This window comes from Pseudopipra pipra, chromosome Z (genome assembly GCF_036250125.1).
Source record: "Pseudopipra pipra isolate bDixPip1 chromosome Z, bDixPip1.hap1, whole genome shotgun sequence".
Lineage (NCBI taxonomy): Eukaryota > Metazoa > Chordata > Aves > Passeriformes > Pipridae > Pseudopipra > Pseudopipra pipra.
Window position 1 is genome coordinate 31,215,514 of NC_087581.1, and position 26,400 is coordinate 31,241,913.

Genomic DNA, 26,400 nt, shown 5'->3' on the forward strand with positions numbered 1-26,400 from the left:
AGCAAGTCCCAAGCCGTGTACAGTGTTTAAGTTTTAAATGAGTCTTTTCACCTGAGATACTTTCAGGAAAATAAAATGGCTGACACTTGCAATATTCAGCTGTGAAAGTTATAATTGTTAGCAAATGTAGAAGCTTTCTAAGATAACATATTATCATAGGCCAGTCCCAAGGTGACAAACTTATGAGATATAAAGGTGAAAAAAAGAAATCAAACAAACAAACTAGAAAACTTTTTTAGTCACAGCTGAGCAAAGCTGTCTGGGTCTTTGTTGAAAGTGATCCCAACAGAGACAGCCAACACCTCAGACCTGTGATTACAGCTGACAAGACAGACAGGTTCCCAGGTAACAAATTAAACTCTCCAAATGGCTACTTCCCCATCCCCCCTTCAGCCAGCTCTACTGAAGGAAGCATTATAATCCAGAAAAGAAATGTAAGTGTACTATCTGGGTTTAGTATATCACTTAAAAAATATCAGATCTATGTATGTCAGCTGAATTCAGGAATTTCTCCATATTTTCCCTGAGTAGGCACTTGCAGACTATATCAGATGCTTTCCTTAAGTCTCCATAAACATGATCCCCAGGCTTTCAATTTATGTGACAGCTCTTCAATACCACTTCCCGTGGTGTAGAAACGGATGCTGTTTCAGTAATGAGCATACTGATGCAAAACAAGATTAACTTGTGAAATCTGAGGTTTCAGTGTTTACAAGATTACACGCTTACATGATTTGCTCTTCTCTGTTATTTTCTAACTCAGTGACATCTACATGTATCATTAGCAGACGTGAAACACTCCTTCCTTTCTCTCAATCCTAATTAACCAATTATGAATACAGTAATATAACTCTATTTGCCATAACCAGGACATCTGACTGACAATTGTATTTAACTTTGTGCATCCATTATATTCTCATCTGTTGCAATTATGGTCTTTTTCTGGGTGAGAAGTCTTTGGGATTTCTTTATCTCACACTCAGCAGTGGTTCAATACCCTTCAACAATCTGTCACATGTTTCGTTACCTAGATATTTGCAATTACTGAACACATAAAAGACTTGGCTTTTCTTAAAAATTCTGCAGGGGTTTTTTAGCCACCATATTGCAATGAAAAACCTATATAACCAAAAAATAAAAATGTTTATAATTATTTTTAAAATTTATAAAATATTCAGTCCATTGCAATGAATCATGTTTTATATTATGCAACTATGAATAAAAATAAAAACAGAAGTGTGAAATGCCTAGTCAGAAACTGCTGGGCTGTTATGGAAAGCAGCAGTCTTAGAAGAGAAGCCATACAGCAGTGTCAACAGTCAAAAATTATTTAGTGTTTTGATAATTGCAATTGATACAAAAACTTGATTTCTGTTGAAGAAAAATAATATAAACACTGATGTGGCAAGGCACCCAAGACATTTGACCATACGTGGTTTTAGGCAAAACAAGGAAGTAAGCAAGTTGGCCTTAGAAATGTCTCTGATCCACTGTAGAGTGATGAGAAAGTCCTTCCTATCTGCCCATGCTTCCTTCACCACTTAGAATATTTGATTTCTAAGAATTTGCTGGCCACAGAAACAATTTCTTCTTGTTCAAGTTAATTCATCAAGAAAGATTTTAGGGAACTATTTTAGAAAGATGGCTTCTTAACAGCATTGCTAAATATTTGCCTAATGGTTTGAAAATGAAACCCCAGCTGAATGTTTGCCTGCACAGTCAAACTCTGCATTTGAGAAAACAACCTATCCTGGCCACAAAAATGATAAATATTACTAATAAAAATAGCTTTTGGAAACTATTCAGTTGGCTTTCTTTGGGGATTTTTTACACTGCATGAGAAAAACATACAAGGATGTAAAAGAAACGTTCTTCTGTATCTTTTCATAACTTATCAAATCCATCTCATGCTATCCTAGTAAATTCACATTTTTCTTCCTTTATACTATCATAAATATGGCTTTTGTAAACCAACAAAAAAGCCCATCACTCCTTTTGCCTCTTACAAAATTAAATTAGTCAGTCTTAGACTTGCCCTGCTGCTGAAGGTTCCTTTGCTTTCCAGAAAACAATCAAATCTGATCAATGTTATTTCATTAAAAGTTTAGTTAAGATATACTAGAACCCCACTGAAATCCACATATTGCTTCAAACTCACTTAAGCCACCACTGGATGGTTCACAAGAATTAGAAGTAGCCTTTTTCCTGTTGGCAATAAACAAGTAAATAAATAAATATAAATATAAATATATATATATATAAAGAATATAAAGAAGCTACTAAGATGTCCTCATAAGGCAACTATAACAAAGTTATTCTCACAATAGTGCAATATAATTTCTCATATTCTTTCAGTCTTCAGTGCTCTCAAAGCTTAAGATTCATTTTTGTGATGTAGTTGAGGTACAGTGTGAGTAGAGTGAAATATAACTGAAAATACAGAAATTTACATTAAGCTAACATTCCTGGTTCAGTAACACTTGAGCCAAAAAAGGTGAATTATCAAAGACGGTGGTATAATAAATTCATTTGCTTGCTGAAAATAGTAGCTAGCATATGCATATTCTAAGCAGATGGGTGTATTTCTCTAAGAAATGTACAGTCATTTTCTCTAAATTTCTTGTAACATAGCAAACTATTATTTCTTCACATTATTCGATTTTTCTGATAAAAATGTACTGCAAACCATCATGCCGTATTTTCTCTGCATATTAATTAAAATTATATAATTTTTTTCAAAGTACGGGTTTTGTTTTATTCATTCGTATCGAAATATGAAGACGGAAGAAAGCCTCAGTTAAAGGGATAAGTAATATTTTGCCACATGAAGCATTTCAGTGATAAAATCAGCATTCTTAACTCTGAGCCTCAGTGGTTTATAATGTTGCATGAAGTTGCTGAGATTATTAGCTCAATATACTTGAACTAATAATATACTGGCTTTCAAAGAATTTATGAATTTATTTTTTTAAGTCACTAGAAAACAAAAAATTCCATCATCATTCAATGTAGTAAGTTGTTGAGAGAAGCTGGCTTTGAGAAGGAAACTCCCTTTCTTCTGTTTATAGGTCTCCTGGACATGTCTGGATGGTGCGTGATACACATTTTTTTAACAAAACAAGATATGTTGCTATTAATCTGCAAGATGCAGAGTTCCTAAATGCCCTCAGTTTCAGTTACCTTTAATTAAGAATTTTACCTGATGAGCTCAGCAACTTCAGAATTAGGCCCCAGAGTTACAGATGAGTAAAATGAAAAAGTAAGAAGCTGGTTGGGAAAAAAAATTTTAAAAAGGTAACTTAAGTAAACTTAATTTTCCTTTCCAGCAACATTCTTATCTCAGTTCCATAGTTCCTTCTTTGATGGCGTTTTTTTCTCACAATAATTTTATATAATTGACCAGTTAAATAAGCAAACAAATAAAAATCCCTACACACTTGTAAGCAAAAAATTAGCAAAGTGGAAGCAAAATTTCAACAATTGTTTCCTGAAAGTGCTTTATACTAACTGAACAGAGTGTTCCAAGCTCACTCAGAGCAGCAATCCAGTACCTAAGTGTTAGGTAGAGCAAAAAACCTTGTAATATCTTTAAGAGAAAAAGTTGCTTCCTGTTCTACAGTGAAAAAATTTTCTGAATGAATTTCTAATATGTGTCACTTTTAAAATTAGTTTTATAAAACCAAATTACTATTTCAATATGAGAGGATGTAACTTTTTGTTTGAAATTAAGATGCTTAAATTGATTGATCCTTACTGTCTACTTTAATATAAATAATAAGTTGACTATTAAAACTATGGCAATGTAAAAATGTCCTAATCCATAGCTAAGACTCCTTCAAACAGGCTGCAGTATCTCCCTAAAAATTTGTCTCTGACAATACAGAATCATTACGGTATTTTTCATTCTGCAGTTAGCCATGTCATTTACTATTAATGTTGCTTCAAAATCCTCTTCTCTTTTTCCATTTTTTATGATACTCCGGGGTACCTCTCTTGACTACAATTCTCTTTCACCACTAGCATCCCTCTAATTCCTCTCCCTCCAACAAAAGGATTCCTTCCATTTTCTCATTCTAGCCTTCCAGCTTCATTTCAGCACAATATTTCACACTTATGCCTGGCAATTTCATATTTCTTCTCCATCAGCGGTGGCATCTTCAGAGCATAGGGAGATACGTGAACTGCTGCTTGTGAAAGTCATATCTGAAACTCTCATTTGCATCATCCACTTTACACCAAACAGCTCTATGTTTCTCCCTCTCTCTTAGTCCCTCTCTGTCTGACTTTTTCATCCAACACAGTCTTCTCCTCCATCCTCATTCCTCGTCAATCCAACTTAAATTCTCCCCTGAGCCTCAACAGATTTATCCCTGACAAATCCAACATGGGAAGATACCCCATACTTACTCTCATCAACCTTGGGAAAAGAGTGTCTATTTTCTGTTCCCTTTCTTCATTGTTTTATGAGGTCCAGTACCTCCTGTACACCATCCACATGTTGGCTCTCCTCTTCACTATTCCCTCCAGTGCATGATTATCTTTCAGTTTCTCTCACTATTCACCATTACTTGCTGCCTTGGTCACTGAACTACTCACTCTACAGTGTATTTTTAAACACCTTATACACAGCCATGACTCCCAATATTTTCAAGCCATTAAACTGCCTTCCAAGAAAAAAGGTACATCATTTTCTCTCTGCTGAGCATCTTAGTTCACCTTGACATCACTTTGTGAATGTTCAGCTGGCAATACAAACTCAACATGAAGAAAGCTGTTCCTGATTTTCTTCAATTTCCCTGGAAGATCTAACTGCCTTTAACCATTCATCATAAGAAAAATGTTGTTATATGCATCACAATGTGTCATCTCCTTTCTGTCACACATTCTAAAACATGCCGTAATAAATCAAACCAAGAACCCACTGCCAGTATTACTACTTTGACACCTTTTCCCTCTTTGTTTCCTTGATAATAGTTCTTTACTTTTAGGGTCCACTGTTGCTTCATTTTGTCTTCTTTAACAGCTGTATTTCACCAATGACTTAAATATATAGTTATTCAATAATAGCAATTACAGATCATTCACTTAATCCCCAAGAACATCTGTGTTTTTCTCATATAAAGGAAAAGAAAATTCAAAACCAACAAGTACACCACTTCTTTTTCCATAACATGTATGGAAATACTGTAAACTATCACTTAAAAAAAGACCAAAAAAAAAGGGGGTGGGGAGATAATAACAACTGCGTTTGCACATTGTCTTGCTTTTGTTTGTTAGTATAAACCTCTTACCAACTTGACAGCAGACTCAGCCATCTTTGTTTCCAAAGGAGACCAAAACTGAAGCTTGTTTTGCACACATAGACAGACAGCACCACACACTATTGCAGCCCTGCCTTGCCCTCCTCCCTCAATGCAATAGTCAAGAAACAACAGTGACCTGTCTGGAGTACAGAAAACATTCCTACACCCCTGCCAACTCTTACCCAGTTTGGCATCACACTTCAACATATCAAATATCGAAATCAAACAGGCATTTTCACATTTGTGACAAGTGATAAGCCAATGGCCGGCAATGCAATGTTTTCTGCTGACTGCAACAGGTATCCCTGCTTCTGAGAAATCACTCAAGCTCTTCAAGGTGGTCTTGAACATAAGCCAGTCCTCCTGTTACCAGGGCAGGAATGCACTACCTGTACTAGTTCTGCCCTTGCAAGCCCTGGTGAAACAGAATCTATAAAGGTCAATGCAGTGCGCTCTGGTGACCTCAACAGGAAGAAGTTTGCTTCTAGGTCTTGGGCTCAATCTGCCCTCCAAATGAGACCACCGACTTGCATAAAGGCGAGGACAAAATAAGGGTAGGGAACTATGATGCAGTGCCATCTATATGCTTGTACCAGGGAACGTGTTGATCACAGCAGCAACATTCATCAGGACCTCTTAAGAGTCCATAAAATCAACACACTCCATGATTATACAACAAATTGGATTTTTTTTTTAGAGCATCTCTCTTTTTGTATGTGAACTAGCACAGTAGTTTATAATTTGGCACATTAAATATAAATTAAATTTTAGTCCTGATTACCGGTGACTGCTTTGAGCACAAAACAGTCACAAGCCAAATCTGGAATTGATACATATAAATGGTACAAAGTGAAATAGTAATCATAAAGGCATTTTTAAAAACTATACATACTACTTAATCTGAATGAAAATTACAAATGTTGAATTATCTAAGAATAAGTTCTTTAAATTCCCAGTGCTTAAAATGATGACATACATTCAGCAATTCTATTGAACTAAAATTTCACTGTAAGTCTCTGGGCACACTTAGACACATTTACATATATTTACACATAATGTGTGAAATACATAGGTAGTCATATCCAACTCCAAGTCTAGCTGTCTATCTCATGAGAAATTTAGAACTTCATTTAAGGAAGGCAGCTGTTTCATGGATGTATCTGATTTCAGTCTGCATAGTATCACTGCAGTCACACATTAAATAAAACACAGCTGGACAATGCTCCACCTATTTTACCACCCTCTCTGCTAACTGTTTAGCACTAACATCTGTTGAAAATAAACTTTAGGAAACAGGGAGATCATGAAAAAAACCCCTTTATTTTAAAATATTTTGCACTGGAAGAGGTTTTATTTACTTATAAAGAAAGCCTCACAGATATTCAAACAGGTTTTAATTATGAGATTTATACCTAGAGTTGAAAGAATCCTGCTCACTGAAGCTATCTTATAAAAAATATAATATTATTACAAATACTTTTAGTTTCATGTGATTGGTTTAGTTCTGTATCTGCTGCCAAGATGTGGTATAGCTGTGCAGTTCATCTTCTCATTGCTAATCACAGACACAAAAATAACTTCTTTGGTTTATAATCTTCTTATGAATTCTCTAGAAATGCCATGCAAACATTTTTAATTAAAGTTAACTAGACTTATGAGATGTTCTTTAGGATTGAGGACAGTCTGTAGTGTATTATGGCTAATTATTTAAGCTGTATCCTCACAAAAGTGCACATTTGAATGGAAGTAACCATGAAACAATCATTCTCTATGTAGAAATAAGATGTTCTTTATCAAACTTCCTATGAGTCAAATGTATGTAACCTAACGTTAGATACAAAAACTATGCCTCGCTGTAACTTATCTTCTGCAAATCTATATATTTCCACAGATCAGAAGTCATTATTTCCTACCTTTTTTGTTCTTAATCCACATGATCAAGATGTAACAGCTTTCCTTTTGTTAAGTATTTTAAAATATGGGAGTTTTAGCCTTTTCTAATAAAGCAAACTTAATGACCAAGAGCTGTACAGAAATATACCTCTCACTGCTTTTACAAAATTCACAGCATAAACCTGCTGTTCATCTCCTCAAGCTTGAAGAACTAGTGACAAACTAAGAACCACAATGAGAAATATTTGGACACAAACCCAGCTTCCTAATACATTTATCAAGCACAAAATTCTTTTTATAATTTACAAACCCTATCAGGCTCTGGACCACTGAATTGTTCAGCTTGCTTGAACAATGCATACACTACGGTATCTAAAAGCCATTTCTCTGATAAGCCAGACCACTCTGGAGCTCACTTCTTCTTAGAACAAAATGTAGTATGTGTACTTTCAACTTTTTGCCTCTGCAAAAAAGGAACATTTTCTCTAAAACAACAAAGCTAGTTCAAGAAGGCTCTTCTATTTCTGTTTCATTATTTTTCATTATTTAATCTTTCTGTTTCTGTAACATTATTCATATTATATTAATATTAATAACACTACAATATTAATAAAGCCAATCACATTGCTACAATGCCTACTCTTCTCAAATTGTCATTTTGAAATGATTTCCATTAAGTTCTACTTTTATTTTTTTTAACAATAAACCAAAGAGAGAGATATAATCTTAGCAGGATAAGCCTTTTTCCTTTAACTATACAGGAATCCAAAGGAAAATCCTTTAAGCTATTTTCGCTGGGGTGTGACAGACTTCAAGATTTAGAATTGCCTTTCATCACCATATTAGATAGTGCAAACATTTAGATAGTTCTTAACTATAAACTGTTTATTACGTAAGAGAGAAATGCACTTAGAAATACAGCAGGGCACATTTTATCTTAGCATTTGATTGTCAGATTCTTTATTGCAGCTAGCTTCAGGGTACAGATAGTGATGTACTGGCTAAACCAGACGTATACAAAAAGGAATAATATATGAATCTGTTAATATTTGCTGCTGGCAAGCTTGTGTGTGATTTCCAGTTTCTGGAACAGGGGTCTGGCACATATACATATGGAATGAAAGGGTGGAATATTATGGATATGGAAAACTTACCTTAAGTTTGAAAGGGGAATATAGTATATTTGGATATCCTTCATCTTGTATTTATACAAGAAATTTCCAGATGTAGCCAGACTGCCCTCTTCAAAGCATGAAGCATGTTACTTACTTGGGGGAAACTGGAAGATTTGCCTGCTGTTTAGCCATAATAGTGATGTTCAGTGAATGTGAATAGTCATTGTAAACTATTTCTATTAAATATTGACATTTCACTGGAATATTTTAAATGCTGTGAAGATATCAATATAAATGTTAAATTCTATATTAAAAAAAAAATCTAAATAGACAAGTGAGTATCCCATTGTAAAAAAAACCTAAATCTAGCTGGTGTGAAACAAGCACAATCCTGGAATGCTGTGATCGACAAGATGTCAAAGACACACAATGAACTGGTAGAAACTGGAATTAAAAAGGCATGTGTAGACTAGCAAAGCTTTCTAGTGGACAGACACAAGACGTCAACAATTTATTAATGTGAGCTATTTCTTATGCAAAAAGCATCCTGTAACTGTGCAAAGATCCAACAATCTCATCTTCCCAAAGCATGAGTATAAATTCCCTCAAAGGACTTTCCAATTAATGGAGAAAATGTTTTCAGCAAGTTTCAGATCTTACTACTGGTTTTGTTACTCTGTCTTCGCAGCATCAGATGTAAAATCCATCAAGAACAGCAAAATAAAGTTTGCAAAAAAAATTTCCAAATAAGACTTGGACTTGGATTCCCATTCCAAAAAAGAAAAGTATCTTACATAATAATTTTTCATTACCTAAATCTGTGCCTTTAGTTGTACAGTATTCTTTCAAAATGGCTCCAGTACTTGTGAAACTTTTCGTCTCTGAAAACTCTACCTTAAAACTTTCAACTGCACACCACAAAACTAAAGCTTACAGAAACCCTTTCAAAGCAAACAATCACTAAATATAGAAATGTATTTATCTTACACCTATAAATCATGCAATTATTTGGAAAATACTTTTAACGTGAGTATTTGTAATTAAAATGTACAGAGCTTAGATCTGCTTAACTTCAGTGCATGCTGTGACATCCCACTTTTCTTCCCCTTATATTCTGAGAATAGGGTGGATTAAGGGCTTGTGAAAAACAGGTTATTTGGATTACCACTTGATCACATCACTTTTGGGAATATTCATGTGGGCAGGATATTATTATAGTGTTGAATTTCAATATTACTGTGCATTTTAAGTTCTGTAAAATCACTTTGAGCTTTAGCTAAGTAATTTAAACTGATCAAAATACATAAATTACTCTAGCAATTTAAAATCAGAGTAAGATTTTAAAACCAGGAAAAAAGAAAATGCTAGCAAAGCAGTAATTCAGCAATAGTGTAGCGGATGCTCACTTCTGAGCAGGAAATAGCTGAAGAATGGAGTTAAACATGCCACTAAGCATTCTATGAAACAAGAAAGTAAAAAAATAAAAGTTAATCAGTAGCTATAAAAATCTTTCCATGAGCAGTGAATCAATTTGCTTAATGAGAATTATGTTGAAAATCATAAAACATTGCATCTTTTCTGTTCAGATTTGCACTATGTAAGAAGTCAAACCTATCACACATTTATCTGTCAAAACTAAGTCTTTACTACTAGTAGTGCAGCATTAGGTAGCTAAATGCTGGTAAAAACTACTCAAAGTTTCTAACCAAATTTAATACTAGAAAAAGAAACGACCTGACAATATTTTGGGTGTACAACCTGGTTTCCTAAAGGCATTTAAATTTAGAAGGCATGACCACTTCTTACAAACCCTGCCCCCCAAGATGTGATATTTTTATATTACAGCTGGAATGATATACCATAAAATATGTAATGTATGAAACTGAGCAACATGATCCAGGCTGCCAGTAGAGAAGTTGTTTATGCAATCCTGTGCTGAATGCACTCAGGAAAAGTTAGAGTTAAAAATTCACACAACAGGTAGCTTCATCAGCTAGTTTGAAAGATCAAGAAAGGCTAACTCAAAAAAAACCTGTTTGTAACCACTGGAAAACATCCCGATTCTTTCCTGTTGGAAATTGCTTATCCTTATTGCAGAAAATGAGGGGAGCTTCTCTGTTCATTGAAGAGATTTTAATAGATTTTAACTGACAATACACTTCAAAAATAACTCCATTCTTTCCGTATCTCTATGAATGAGATACTCCCACTCCTAGACAGGAGAATCAGGGACACAGAGGTTCACTGATTGCAGGACACCCTGCACTCTTGATACTAAAGACTGGCTCCCATGGATCAGTTTGTTCAGAAATATGTATTACTACCGGCTTGTAAAAAGCTCTGAGTGGGCAAGCACAGGCAAGATGAGGAATGTGAACCTATCCAAACTGCAGGTAAACCTCATGGTTTTACTGCATTGCCCTGTGAATCAATAATTTTCAAGATTCTGTCTTATTTTAACCACTAATGCTCTTCAACTCTCCATCTTTGCCAGACACTTTTCTCCACGTCTCAGAACATTTAAATTCAGAGAGTTCTAATGTGTTGTGTTATGACTGACTATTTCACAGTATTGTTTCCACTATTCATTCAAAGTTTTAAGGAAGTTATTTTTTATGTCCTTTGAAGCTGTTATTTTAAGCCAAGTTGACAGTGTTCATAATATTTCAAACACACTGACAGATCTTTCTGCTAATGTGCACTGTAAATGCACATGTACATGAACCTTAAAGAAAAAACATACACGGACAAAATAACACACGTGAGAAAATAACACAGATTTATGACAAAACAAAAAAATCCTCTGAGGCAGGTGATTATAATGGATCATGATCCTGCTGAGGAAGTTTGGAGAAAGGCAAGGCAGAGCAGGAATGCATTTGGCTAACTTCAGCATTAACAAGTTACCAATGTCAGTGTCATGAAGAAGAAAAAAAATCTTCCTCCAAAAGTTCCAAAAGTGTTTTTACTCTCACTACATACAGCTGGGAGATTTGGAATCACACCAAAAAAACAGTGGAAGTAGAAAACTGAATGAAACATTCATGGTGTGCATTACTAGTCAGAACTAAAGAAGTGAAATGATCACACACCAAAATCACTTCCTACACACAACAAGATAATTTAAGAAAAAAAAGCAGATACTGAGATGGCTCTAAAGTGACTTGGAAAAAAACAACTAACCAATGAAATTAACTCACAAAAACCAGGTACTTTGACTTCAGCAGGACTGATAAAACATGTTGTAGAAAATACCTTGTCTTTCTCTAAATAATAATAATTAAAAAATCAAAAATTATTTAATTACACCATTCTAGACCAAGTTCTATACTACAGAGCAGTGTACAACACAAGTGATGTGACTGTGGGGATAGGGATGCCACCACACAACAGATTAATTTTTAATTTGTTTGCCTTTGATAAACACATCGGTAGGATTCCTGTAGTCAGGTGTAGCAAGTAATGCATGAAAGAGAGAATAACAAATCTATACGAGCATCAGAAACTCTGACTACAGTGGCAAGGGAGATTTGTGGGAGCTTCATCAGATGGCTTCTGTCACCTCATAAAGTGGTATTGTGGTGGCTTCCCACCAGCACTGCACCACTGTGCCTGCCTCTAATGAGCACCCCTTTTGCTCGAGGAAAGGGCATCATCATACTCTCTTTCTTGTTGGGGTATTCACTTCTGCCCTTGGAACTGCTGCTTGGCATTTCAATATAAGAAGAGGCAATGGGCAGAAGCTGATGCACAGGAAGTTCCACCTTAACATAAGGTTGTGGAGTTTCTCTCACTGGAAATATTCAAAACCCATCTGGATGCAATCCTGTGCAATGTGCTCTGTGATGACTCTGCTTGAGCAGGGATATTGGACCAGATGACCCACTGTGGGCCCTTCCAACCTCATCCACTCTGTGATTCTGTGCTGCATTAACAAGCCTTCTCCTGTGGGAAAGCAGGGGCTTTACATTTTCAGTGAAGAAAAGAGAAACTTCCCTCTTTTTAAAGTGGGCTCTGTGTTTGACAGCAGTTTGTACTTGACTCAAAAATAAGTGCATCTAAAAACCTTTACAGACGTCAGAATAACAGGCACTATGGATGTGTATGTCATGTGAGCCATAATATCTCGACAGAACATCTTCCCAGATTTAGTTTGTTGTGTTACTGTCACATGCAGGAACAGTGGGAAAGGCACGCAAGATCAGGGTAGAATGTCATTTATATTTTTGCATAAAGGCAAGACCAAATTCAGTCAGTCACAACAAGCCTTTATTGGGTCAACCCTGCCATGACAGTATGGTCAAATAAGCTACAGCTTTAAACATCTTCCTGAATCTTTCCTTCTTCCTGCTGCATATGGACCAAACCCATAGTTTAAAACAATGATGTCAGAATCATTCCTAACTGATCAAATATAAGAAAATATAGCAACTATTTTCTGTTTTCAGACACCCACCAGTGATTTTAGTTACCGGCTCAAGAGAGCCTTCTCAAGCTAAACACTAATGCTCTTGTAATTTTGACTTGAAACACAGTTGCACTGCAGCACAGCAAAGTCTGTATATATGGCTCTACACTTGTTTCAACTAAGCCAAATGAGATTTGCTGAAAGGGAATTAAAAACTTTCTGTTCAAAAATCAGAAGCTAATACTTCTACTACATATTTCTTCAGGCAGCTTACCCCTCACATCTCAATCCTCCACAGCTTTACCTTTTTTCCTGTGTCACATATCATTTTGTAGCACCAGAACTGCACCAGTTTGTAATGACTTAACATTTTCTTGTTTGCCTTTGCAAGCGTCTCTGTATCCTGTCAGGCCAGTAAGTGCTTTCATCATTCCACTGCAGGAGTCAGCCTCATCCTCTTCTTTTTAATTGTTATGTTGAACACATGTTCCTTTTGAAAAATTTTTTCTTATCCCTTCCCCATTCCCAAGCGTAAGACAAAGGTTTTTTCTAACTATTTGATCAAGATGACTTTTGGAACACCTGATTTTAGCTATACACAGGGATTCCCATGGAACACCAGCAGGTTTAGATAACAATACCACTAAAAATCCAATTTACACTGCTCCTTTACCCAAAAATCTTGCACATTTCTTAATGATACCAACAAAGGCGAAGACAAAAATTCTTTAGACTTTAAAAATTCAAATCCAAGGACACCACCAACTTAATTTCCAGTAGGAAATTACTTCAGTCTTTCATTGCTATACAAGGGTCACCCACTGGTGCATAAGACGCACAGGATATATCTTTAAATTACTTGTAATCACCTTAAACTGCACTCAATCAGTATTGCAATATGTCATCTTACAGCCACAGAAAAGTTCAAAAGGAAAACCACATGAAAAAGCAGACTACCAAGAGCACTATTGTTAAAACTACACCAGAAAGCTTAATATTTCAATACTGTATATGTTAAAATAAACAACATACACAGGTGATGAAAGCCAGTCTCTGAAAAATTTATTATTCTGTTAGAACAAGTTTACACTTAGGATGAATTCTCAAGCTTCATGCCATTAGGAAGTTTTACTGGGTTTATACTGGAAATAAAAACAGAAATAAAAATAGATGACAATCCCAAAATACAGGCTGTACTTTGAGAATGATCAACAGACTTTCTTTTCCTTTTAAATCTATACATTTCCTCCTGCCTCCAGCAACAGACCTTTTTCAATCTTCATGAAAAGCTCCCTAAATTGTCTATTTTCCCTTTTAAAATCAAATGTTTTGAAAGATGATGTTGAACAGACTAACATAACCTGTACTAGTTCAGTATTACTTCCCCCAAGTCATCCTACTGGAATTGTACAGCTTTCAGAGATTTATGATGTCAGTTTCATTCAAAGGATCCTGCCCTTCCCGCCCCATTTCCTCTGTAATCTCTAAAAAATTGACCTAATTCTCATTCTCTCATACTATGTACACTATTGGTACTTATCCCACTCTTTTCACTTCCTTTGGTAAGATGTGCATAAAGAGAGGATATGGAGGATTTACTAAGAAGATTAATTTTGGAAGCAGTAAAGCTTAGCCTGGTGAATTTGCACTTGACATTGTAAAATTAAACTCTTGGAACTGGACTGGTTTGTAAACTATTCTACACAAAGCAACAGCGAGCACTGATTGCTCTAAGCTTCAAATTATAAAGTAGTAGCAAGAATTCTATATATTCTTTGTCACTTGAAGTCTTTACTGAAAATTCAAATTTGAGTTCAATATGAACAGAAATATTTCATAATTTTGAAATAGTTTCCATTCTGACTGTTTCTGAGTCATTTTCATGCGTTTACGTGAATTGTTCAAATTTGCCTCAATGTTAATTTTTAAACATTGGACAATATGAAAATATTTCCCATTTAATGTGCAGCATTGGCCTTATCCTCACCTGCTTAGGCGCTATTCTTCTCTACTATATGGATTAATAACTGATTTCAGTATAAAGTTTTAAGAGTTACTTCTTAATGTATTCAATATCTCAAATAAATTACGTAATAACCAACAAGTAATTACAGCTTTTCTCACACACTGCACCCTAAATGAATAATATTCTAAATACAGGTATCTGGCCAAACTTTTTTTTTTTTTTCAAACAGACTGTCAGGAGTATTCTCAGTGTTTTAAACTGAATGGCAGCAGCACACTGAATGATCAGTTGTAGAAAGGCAGAAACAATATTAAGTTATGCCTACGAGTTATTTAGTTTTCAGGGCAGAGGGGGAAGGAGAGCAGGGGAAATAAAATAAAAGATAAATTACCAGAATTGATTTTATCAGCTTCAACATTTAGCACCTGATATATTAGAAGCACATAAGTCAAATACTTGACTTACACTCATATTCCTATCCCAGATCTGGATAGAGCCATCTTGACAGCCAGCTGCAATAAGTTTACCATCTCTGCTGTATGTGCAAGTTGTAGGAATCACCCGTTTCCCTTGAGCTGATCGAGGCTTAAATACACTTTTGTGCTTTTTTTCATTGTTAACATCCCATGTCCTCACAGTTCTGGAAAAAAGAGTTTAAATAAACAGTTGGTTTAGATAAAGTTGATACATATGAAATAACTCTTTTTGTGACATAACCAAACCCATTTTCCAGCATAGATGGTATATAACATTGCTCCAATTAAGTTATAATGGCAAAAAAAATGATGACAATTTTCCAAGTAAGAAACATCGTATTCACTAAAATGAGTCTGAAGGTTAAAAATAAACATTCAAAAAAACTAAGACAGTTTTTCCCAAAATTTCATGTAAATACATAACTTATTTACAATTGGAAAGATAACAAAATGGTTAATACACAGGTACTACATAGTCTCCACTGTCACTGGAAATCAAGAAGATGAAAGTATTCAGCCCTTTGCAAAGAACGAATACTTCAGGAAACAGGAACAAATGCATTAATGGAACAGATTTTCTTTATTATTCTCACTTGACAACAACTGAAAATTCTCCTTTTAACTTAACGGTTATTCTTCAGACTTTTTTTTTAAAAGGCATTTTGAACATTAATTGCAATATTATTTATTATAGTTCTCTTCCACTAATCCTGAAGGTCTTAGCATTCTATTATAAAAGTGTTCTTCAAATACTTTACCAAGACTCATTTATGTAATATTATTTTTTCGAGTTAAGTTTTTCCCACATTATTAGCAAAATAAATACATCCTTTCTGTTTTTAATGGAAAGAGAGTATCTGCCTGGATATTCACTGTTCCTTAGATACACAAAAACATCCAAATGGGAGAGAACTAAAACTCTGAGATACAGGTGGACCCTTTAAATTGTCTCAGATACAAATGTTTTCTGTCCATTTAATACGTTGAGGTCTTTCCAGATAAAAATTCAAAACTCTTCTGGCATCTAATGCAGAGAAGAGTTTCAGGATTTGGCAAAGGAAGGAAGATCATTTATTTAGAAAGAAAAAAACTCAAAGTTCTCAAGACAACCTCATTTGTTTAGACTATACAAACATTGCCTATGATCCAACAGCACATAATTCACTGGTCTCTAGCAAAGCAAATACAACTCTAACAAAGGCTGCCATTTCTCCAGACTGAGACAAGACACCACAGCATAACATTAGGAACTTCCATCAGAGCTACAAGACCAGACAGGCCACAGAGCTGACATTTATATAACTCTAGAATAAAACAGACAAGAAAATGAGCTGGAAAGAGCTCATAGAAGTCACATTTAATTGCACATTTAATGACAGTAATGAGAAATCAGTAACTAAGTTAGAATGAATCCAGTTGTCCCTAATAAAGTCAAGGTTAGTTTCAGTTTTAAAAGTCTTCAAATCTTGTATCTGTAAGGCATCCGTTAATCATTCTACCTGGAGCCCTACCATAAGACATCTGAGCGTTCTGATGACTGGTTTGGGTTTGAGATTTTGGAGGTTTTATTGGGGTTTGGAGTTTTTAAAATTATTTTTATTTAAAATTAAACAGATTACTATTATGATTAGGTCAATTAGAGGATCTTCAGAGGTTTTTTCCATCTTCAATCGCTATGTGATTCTAAGATTCCCTTCTTCCTCTCAATGTGTTGTCAATAGCCATCTGAGTTTCCTACCTTTCAGCAGGTACATCAACACTTTCTCCCACTGTGGTATTTGCTCAAAAGTTGAGTCTTTTCCCATTCCTTTTCCCTCATAATATCATAGAATCACTGAATATGCTGAGTTGGAAGGGATCCACAAAGATCACTGAGTCCTACTCCTGGCCCTGCACAGGACACCCCCAAGAGTCACACCACCTGCCTGACAGTATCATCCAAACACTTCTTGGACTCTGTCAGGCTTGGTGCTATGACCACTTCCCTGGGGAGCCTGTTCCTGTGCCCAACCACCCTCTGGGGGAAGAACCTTTTCCTGATATTCAACCTAAATTTCCACTGACACAACTTCAGGCCATTCCTTTGGGTCCTGTCACTGGTCACCACAGAGAAGAGACCACTGCCTGCCCTTCTGCTTCCCCTCACAAGGAAGTTGTAGGCTGCTTCAATCCTTCCAAAATCTCATTTGAATAACCTATACCTTCAGCCTGTCTTCTTCCTTCAGTGATGATCACCTCCTACTGAAAAGCTACATCCTCTCTTACAGTGCAAGTTTCCAAGGACAGCCTTGGCATTCCCCTTCTTAGATGGTAACATGATTACATGCAATGAACTTTTAAAGCCTGCCTTCCCCTCTCTATCTGCCCTTCATCTCAGATGCCTCACAACCATCTCAGATGTAATTCCAAAAACAATCTCTCAAGCATCCTTTATCATCTTAATTCTTTATTTCTGCTGGCATGGAAAGACTTTTTTAAAACCTTAAGTTGCCTCTTTTTAGGGCTCAACATCCTGCCAAAACCTCAACAGTTCTGCAACGCTACAGAGCATATTCAAACTTTCTTATCATTTTACCTTTCCACTGTAAAGGAAGAAGTACTTGTATACTCTTACTCCTTGCAACACACATTAAAAAAATATGAGCCCTAAATCAAGTGTAATATCAGTAGGTCAGCTGAAAAATCCAAGTTTCTTGAACTGCTGCTTCCGCTGCAGACAGTTGGCCACATTCCCACACATATGAGTTACATGCCCTGTCAAAAATGCCCACACAGCCTACAGTACTTGCTTAACGTTCCCTCACTGTTTTCTTAACATCCCCACGCTGAGTGTGGGTTTACTGCTGCCTTACTGCTACTGGATCTAATGAGAAAATTTTTCTACTAAAATAAAATAAATATTTTATAAGAAGTCATCTATATATTAGTTAGAAATTTGTCAATCATACCCAAAGAGCCCTTGACTGTTGAGCTAAGACTGAACTCTTTAACATATTCTTTATGGAAATATTTCCTATTTTTATTTTAAAATGCACATCATATTGCAAACACATCTCATAATACCATGGGCAAAATTTCAGCTTAGCACTGTTTCAGATGGAATCACCACCATCCGAAACATCAAGAGTCGTCTGTAAACTATGTATGTTTAATATTTTCCTTCAGACCAGCGATGGACTAGAAACAGGGACTGCTGAAGAACCTCAAGGACATACCTTCACTGGAAATGAGAGGACATAGCCTTAAACTGTACCAGGAGATGTTTAGGTTGGACATTAGGAAGAATTTCTTTACAGAAAGGGTTATTAGATATTGAAATGGGCTGCCTGTGGAGGTGGTGGAGCCACTGTCCCTGGAAGTGTTCAAGGGATGACTGGACACGGCACTTGGTGCCAGCCATGGTCTGGTTGACACAGTGGTGTTCAGTGCACAAGTTGGACTCGATCTCACAGGTCTTTTCCAACGTAATTGATTCTGTGATACCCCATTCTAAGGGCCTTCATCACATAGTCTGACACACATTAATCTGCTCTGACACTCCTTTCACCCTTCATGCTGCCTCAATATCCATCTGAGCATCATGTCTCTTCTTTCAGCAGGCACTTTGATGCTTTTCTCTGTCTATAATTTATACTTGGAACTTACTTCACAGAATATTCTGAGTTGGAAGGGACCCACAAGGATCACTGAGTCCAAGTCTTTAGTGAATGGCGCATATGGAGTTCAAACCCACAGCCTTGGTGTTATCATGCCTTCTTCCAGGTCCTTTCCCTTATGGCGTTTAATTTCTCTGCCATCGAAGGGGACTTGAACAAACTTGGGAAGTGGCCCCATGTGAATCTCATGAAGTTCAACAAGTCTAAGTACAAGGTCCTACACCTGGGTTGGGTCAATCCCAGATATGAGAAGAACTCACTGAGAGCAGTCTTGACAAGAAGGACTTGGGGATTCTCATGAATGAAAAGCTGGGCATGACTCAGCAATGTGTGTTTGCAGCCCAGAAAGTCAAACATGTCCTGAGCTGCATCCAAAAAAAGGATGTTGGCAGCAGGTCGAGGGATACGATTCTGCCCCTCTACTCCACTTTCATTAGACTCAAATTGGAGTGCTGCATCCAGCTCTGGGATTCCCAGCATACGAAGGACATGAACCTGCCAGAGCAGGTCCAGAGGACGCAGTCCAGAGGAGGCAGTGAAGATGATCAGGGGCTGGAGCACTTCTGCTATGAGGAAAGCCTAGAGTGTTAGAGTTGTTCAAACAGGAGAAGGCTGCAGGAAGACCTTAGAGTGCCTTCCAGTACTAAAAGGGGGCTTATAAAAAAGAGGGAAAGTGATTTTTACACAATCAGACAGTGATAGAGCAAGGGACAGCAGTTTTAAACTAGAAGAAGAAAAAATTAACTTAGATATTAAGAACAAATTCTTTACTGTGAGGGTGCTGAGGCACTGGCACAGGTTGCTCAGAGGAGTTGTGGATGCCATATCCCTGGAGGTTTTCAAGGCCAAGCTGGACAAGGCTCTGAGCAGCCTGATCTCGTTGGTGGCATCCCCGCCCTTGGCAGGAGGAGGGAGGAGGTTGGAATTAGATGATCTTTAAAGTCTCTTCCAACCCAAATCATTCTGTGATACTATGATTAATACTTAACTCCCCCCATTCTAGACAGAAGGAAAGGGGATAAAAAGGAAAAGAAGCATAGAAACCTGAATAATTTACTTTCAGGAAATATTGCCTTTAAACTGGCAATATTGCAAAACTACTCTAAGACTGCTTCCGTATCTTCACTTCTGCTACTGAGTCTCAGTCACCATACCACATGACCATCAACTGAGAGTACAATTTGGAATTAAAAAGCCTCTGGGTTTTTTACAGAATATTTTATACCATTTAATGATTCTTCCTCCTCCTTCTCATACATAATGAAAAAATAAATGAGTTTGCGTTACAAAAGTTCCATTTTCACCTCTTAAGCTCTCTGGGTCCAATATGTTGTTTGTGTTGAAACGAGTAAAAAAATTTTACCCCTGCCTCAATCAGATTATTTCCAGGACACTCATTTTGGTCAAAAAACCCCTCTCACTAAGAGTATCTCCTCAGCCTAAAAAAGAGTGGGATGAAACAATAACACTGTTTTATGCTCTATGTTGCACCATTTAGCAGAAGTTTATTTATACTAATATTTATCTGTTGATAAATAAAAACAAGATATTTTTGAACTCCACTGAAAACAAAAGAAAAACATTTCCAGAATGAGGGATTTTTTCCACCTGAAAACAAACTGTTTAATGAAAGTTTGTTTTCTAGCAAAAACCACGTTTAGGGATTTTTTTAAAACTATCCTCCAATTTATAATGTTGTTTATTCATGACAACAAGTTTTAATATACTGAATGATAAGTACAATCACATGAACATTTTTAATTTTTCTTTCATACATTTCTTTTCAATTAAGACTTCCATGAAAAAGGAAGTGCACATACACATGTTTAAATTTAACATTTTAAATGGTGGATTCCACATCTGCAAAACAGATTTTACAAAACTGATTTTGTATAGTTCTTATATTTGCCAAGAGCAACTCAAAGCAACTTAGAAAAGGAGGGGAATGTTCTTTTGGAAAGGTAATGTGTATATTTTCGTGACCACTGAGAAACTAAATGACCCATAATAAACAAGTAATTTAATTACTGAGGTTCAAGGGAGTTTTGGGGGGGTTTGGTTTGGGGTTTTTTTCCCCAAGAACAGTTTTTCTCTTTTTTGTCCCTTTTTAATGTTCTTATGACGTTATTACTAAGTTAGAATTTCTAATAAAATTAATTATTGGCAGTGCTGCTGCATGACACAAATTATTATAGGTATGTAGCTGCATTTCCCAGCCTGCGAGCACAGAAAATTTCTTCTAAGTCATGAATCAGCAAGACATTGCCCTAATAGAATCTGTTGAAATTCAAGAAGTGAACCAATTCAATCTTTAAGACCTGTCAAATTCCACTAAGCTTCTCCATCTGTTCCATCTCCTCTGTTTCTACTGGACTGCAAAACTCTATTACACAATATTGAATGTTACTGGCATTTTATATAGGATACATATTTTAAGTCTATTCTTAATAGTTAAGTCCCTTCTTATCACTTGAAACACAAAAGAAGCAACTGAGTACGTTATTACTAAAAGTACAGATCAGGTTTAATGTTGGACATCCAGTAACCACATTATAATGCTTACCTTTGTAACGTATTATAATATCTATCTTTGTAACACAAGGTCGTCCAAAAAGGCTTCCTTGGAAAGCTATAACATACTTCAAAGATGTTATACAAATACTGCGGCAATGAAATTAATCTTCCTAGTACAAGGTTTAAAGTCATCTCATCAGTGATAGAGAACACATTTTTTAAAGTTTTAAATTAAGCTTCTTTATAAAAAAGGCAACTGATGTTAGAGGAAGATTTTTTTTTAATTCTTTTTTTATCACATAAAACAACCTTATTGTCAGCAAGAAAACTTCCATTACTGTATTCATTTTGCCCCCTTTCAGCAGAACTAAGTTACAGTCTTCTTCTGTTCAGCACATGGGATGCAATGAAGTTTGAATCACCTGCCAGATACGGAAAAAATTTGTACATACAAACAGATGGAGAAATCCAGAGAAACTTTCCATACTTGTTTGGCAGAAAACTTCTAAATAAGCTACTTACTTCCAGCATCTGAGTTAAAATAATTTGAACCAGAACACAAGAAAAGTCACATCCAACACATGTAAAATCATAGCTATGGAAGGAATTGCCAAAAATATTTACACAACTTAATTTACAACAATTCTTCAGCTTTTCTGTTACTTACATAAAACCTAAATATAAAAAAAAAAAAAAAACAAAAAACAGAAACTTTACCAGATAAAACATTTAACAGAGTAAAAAAACATGTATGTGATATACAGCAAATGAGTTAAGCAATTCTGAAACCATATTTTTCCAAAGTTTCAAATAAAACTGGTAGCCTTTTTCAATAGGAGAAATTACCATCATTTGTATGTACAAGTACAGCTGCATTATAATTACTATTTAGGGGGGGAGCAGCCAACTCAAAATTAAAACGACACATAAGCATGTCTGAGAGAGTGTGGCAGGACGGCCTACCCTGACAAGGCCTAGAATCCGAGCAGAGAATGCACACAAGGCAAGCCATCATGCAAGTTCTGCTGCTGGCACCTGGGTGCTGTTTTGGTGTTGAATTATGCAAAAGCCAGCCTGGTTCACCAACCTCCAAACACACATCCTGCTTTTTGAAGCAGGATTTGACACACAAGCAAGTTGCTGGCCTGTAAATCTGACTACCAGTCCATTACTTTATAACTATAAAAGGCCAGTCCAACTTTCATACGGCAGATTCCTCCACATATTTCCTTGAAGTGTGGAACTTCTCTCATGAAGCAGGGACACCTCTTCACAGTTACTCCCCAGGGGTTAAGACAGAGATCTGCTTACTATCTCATATGGTGAGTTATATCAATCTCTACTTAATGACTGTTTCTTTTGCTAGCTTTGATACAATTGCTTTAATATAATTGCTTTGATACAGTGCATTATACTACTTTATGTTATATTACACCCTGCTAGTAGGTTTTTAGCTTTTACATGCTGTAGTAAATGATTATGATTAAGATCTTTCATCTGTTGACTCATCTGTTCATCTGTCCTAATAAATAATTCACTTCATATAAACATATCTATTTTGCCACAATTAAAACCTGCGGGACAAAGTGATTTAATCACAACTCAACAGTTCCCTAAATTTAAACGGTTGACACAATCTGAGGCTAAGATGGGATTCAGCCGCACCTTAACTTGTCTCCAAAAAGGAGTTTAGAAAGCAGAGGAGTCTTTTCTGCACCTCATGACTCAATAACTCGGAGTCTTTGACTTCTTTAATAACTTTGTCTAAGCCTTCCACTCCCACCCGTGATGGAGAGCACGGTGAGCAGACATTCTGAATTACTAAGCAACAATCCCACTGCTGGCCAATATACAAAACACTTGAGGAAAATGGAACTAGAAAATGAGACAGAGAACTAAATGAGTATTAGCTGGGCTAAGAAACCAGAACTAATGGAAGTAAAGGAGAAGAGTAGAGATGGACAGAGAGAGATTAAGGAGAATAAAAGCAAAGAACAGAATATAAATTATAATGTCACACCAGATTTGGCATGACTGCTTTCAAGTCAGCTGTGCAGCATATCCATGAGAGGAAAACAGCAGCAGCAAATACTAGTGAGTTATGACATACAATCACTTCTGAATGAGGAACTGGCCAACAGATGCATTCAGATACAAAGGGTTACCCACCAATATGACCTCTATGACCCTTCAGAGGTTACACTGTAAAGACACAGTAGAAAACTTGCCAACAGAACCTCTAACTTATGACATAAGGAGTCTGTTTTTAATGAAATGCAAAGCTCACAAGCTTTCCAGACTGAATAATTTTTGTGTTTTCCCAGATTAAACCCTGGTGAGGCTACCAATACAAAAAGGTACTCTCTAAAAAGGTAAAAAATTTAAGAGCAGAAAGAGTTATTGCCTAGAAACAAGACAGTAAATAACATAATACAAGTATTATAATTTTTTTTAATTAGCAGATTCCATACATAAAGTTATATTGTATTTGCATATGAATTACATATCTATTTCAGCTATACCCTGCTATGTGCTTGTCCAAAGAGACAAAAAAAATACTCTTCAGAATTCTGCACCTAATTTTTTTTAAAGTATATTTTTACTTCCTCCAAAACCTGAAAATTCTCCCAAAATATCTTCAGACCAGCTCATCAAAATGACCAACTCCAAAATTCCATCCTTCTCAAAGACTACAGCAGACATACTTTGCACTCGCATTGGCAGAGAGAAGGAATGACAACATATAACACAGAAAAAACCCCAATTCTGTATTTTAAATGTTGACATTTATCAACTATCAACAACAGCTGTTAAGTCAAAGCACAAGAAAGAGCATCCAGTCACACAAATGGGAATATTTCAGAATGGATCATAAAAGAAACTCCCAAGATTCTGCTCTAGACATTTTTCCCCCCTTGTGAATTCCCACTGTAGTACACATCACAAAGCAAAATTCAGATAAATACCCTGCTATCTACAGTCTCTCATTCAAAGATTCTGAATGCTTTAATTCAAAACATTAAGTTTCACCTGGAACCTAACAGTTTTAGAGACTTTCTTCCCTTTCTAAAAATTCTAAGATACCAGCAATCCACTTTGAATGTAAATGGTATCCTGGAAGACAGTAAAAAGTATTAATACACAATTCACACAGAAAGTTGGAAGATCCCAAAGAAAGTGAGTGACAGAAATTTTTTAATAAAAACAAAAGAACAACATTACTATATGTCTACTCCATTAACAGATATAAGTAAGTTCCAATCCAGCTAATAATAATCAGCAGAATTTTCCTTACATCAAAACCTCACCAAATCAAACTAACGGCTTCAAGAACTAATGCAGAAGAAAAAAAAATACATAATAGGGAAATGATCTTATTGAGAGGACATATTTTTGAGAGGAGACCAGAGCACTATCTTAAATACATTCTAATTCTATTGAAGATGAATTGGAAACCAAATCACTGAGGTATTTAAAACAAAACAAAACAAACAAACAAAAAAAGCAACAGACAAACATGCTCCAGAGCACTGTTTAGATTCCAAAAAAAGTGGTACAGAAAAAGGCCTCTTCAGACTAAGAAAATGGTCTCCAAATTAAAGGTATATATACTGTACTGAAAGCAGCAGCTGCAGGGATCATAAGTTAATAAAATATAATTCATTTAGGAGTTCCAGTCTCTGTTGTTGTGATAGCTTCTTCCTTGAAGAATTTTTTCGCAAGTTTAACTCAAGGTAGTTATAATGGATTCGGTTTATTTGACAAAATCCCTTCCATAGGCCAATGTAAAGGCAAAATCTGAACATGACAATCACACCTGTGTTCCTATAAGCCTTTCTCCCTTAGTATTTCCCTAAATATTACTTTCCTTTTGTATTTCCCTGAAACAGTGAATATATTTGATAGCATGCGTAAGTGATAAGCATTTGTGCAGCTAAATTGCACTAAGAGAAAAAAAGCTTGCTGGTTTTGAATGACTTCCTCACTGACACTGACAGCTTTGTTTCTTGTTGATGATGTCTTCACATACAGGTCTGTCTGAAGAAAACAGTCGTTTTCCTTTGCATCAGTCATTAGGACAGAAATCTTGCATGTCTGCATCAAGGTGTGTAATTTCTTCAGTTCAAATCAGCCAAATATCTAAAAGCAAGTCTTCAGAAAACCAGTAAGTTGGAGAACCATCCCCTTAAAATCTTTTCATCCAGTGAGTAACAGATTCAGTGATTTTAATGAAGTATACTGAGCTCTGTAAAGAGTCAATATGCTTTTGAATTAACAATAATCCAAAGTCCATGTCAACGCTGTGCTATTTAAAAACCTCAGCACTGGTATTTCCTTGAGACTATGTAGCACTTTACATACAAAAAGTCCTTCATAAATGAAGTTATATATAACTTCAATATTATTATTTCTACACAGAGCATTAGATGAATTACAGATGTTACGTGATTCACTTCTGAAAGTTGTGGCAGTATGAGTAGATACAATTTTGTGTCATTTTCCAAGTGGGGCAAAAAGGTAATGAACTGAGATCTCCCACTTAGAAAAGATAAGAGTGGGATGTAATCAACCTCCCCAGGGGGTACATCTGATTAAGATCAAAGGGGAAGACTTCTAGTAAAGAACATCTTGACAGTTCAAGTTACTGTCACCTGCATGAATTGAAATTACTCAAGAGCAGTCTTGCATGATACCGCAAAAGAAGGAGGGGTTAATCACTAGGAAAACAGGATGCTTTCTAAAAAGCTGATTAGTCATGGCTATAAAATAGTTTAGGTTCACTTGGATCTCAAGTTTTTCTTCACTCCATTAAATAACTTGAACTGGAACTAACATTCAGCAGAACTCTCCATTACACTGGTGAAAAATCATCTGAAATTAAAGCAGTCAAGCAGCCCAAAGCTCTCTGAGGCAACACCTCAGCTTATCCTACATGCATGACAATTAGTTTTAACTGGTTCTGCTGTCATCTTAGATCTCACTCACGGCCACTTTTTGCAGGTCCATTAGCAATGAACTGCAATCTAGCAGAGGTAAGTAACAACAGGGAGAAAATTAAGCCTTAAATG

At 36.0% G+C, this 26,400-nt stretch overlaps 1 protein-coding gene across 1 annotated transcript in view; it reads right to left on the bottom strand.

Annotated features, from left to right (window-relative positions):
- Positions 1–26,400, bottom strand: part of WDR70 (WD repeat domain 70) — a 133,392-nt gene that overhangs the window by 45,284 nt on the left and 61,708 nt on the right. The window contains exon 10 of the mRNA XM_064642608.1: positions 15,151–15,325. Coding sequence (XP_064498678.1) covers positions 15,151–15,325 — 175 coding nt within the window. The remainder of the gene's footprint in view (positions 1–15,150; positions 15,326–26,400) is intronic.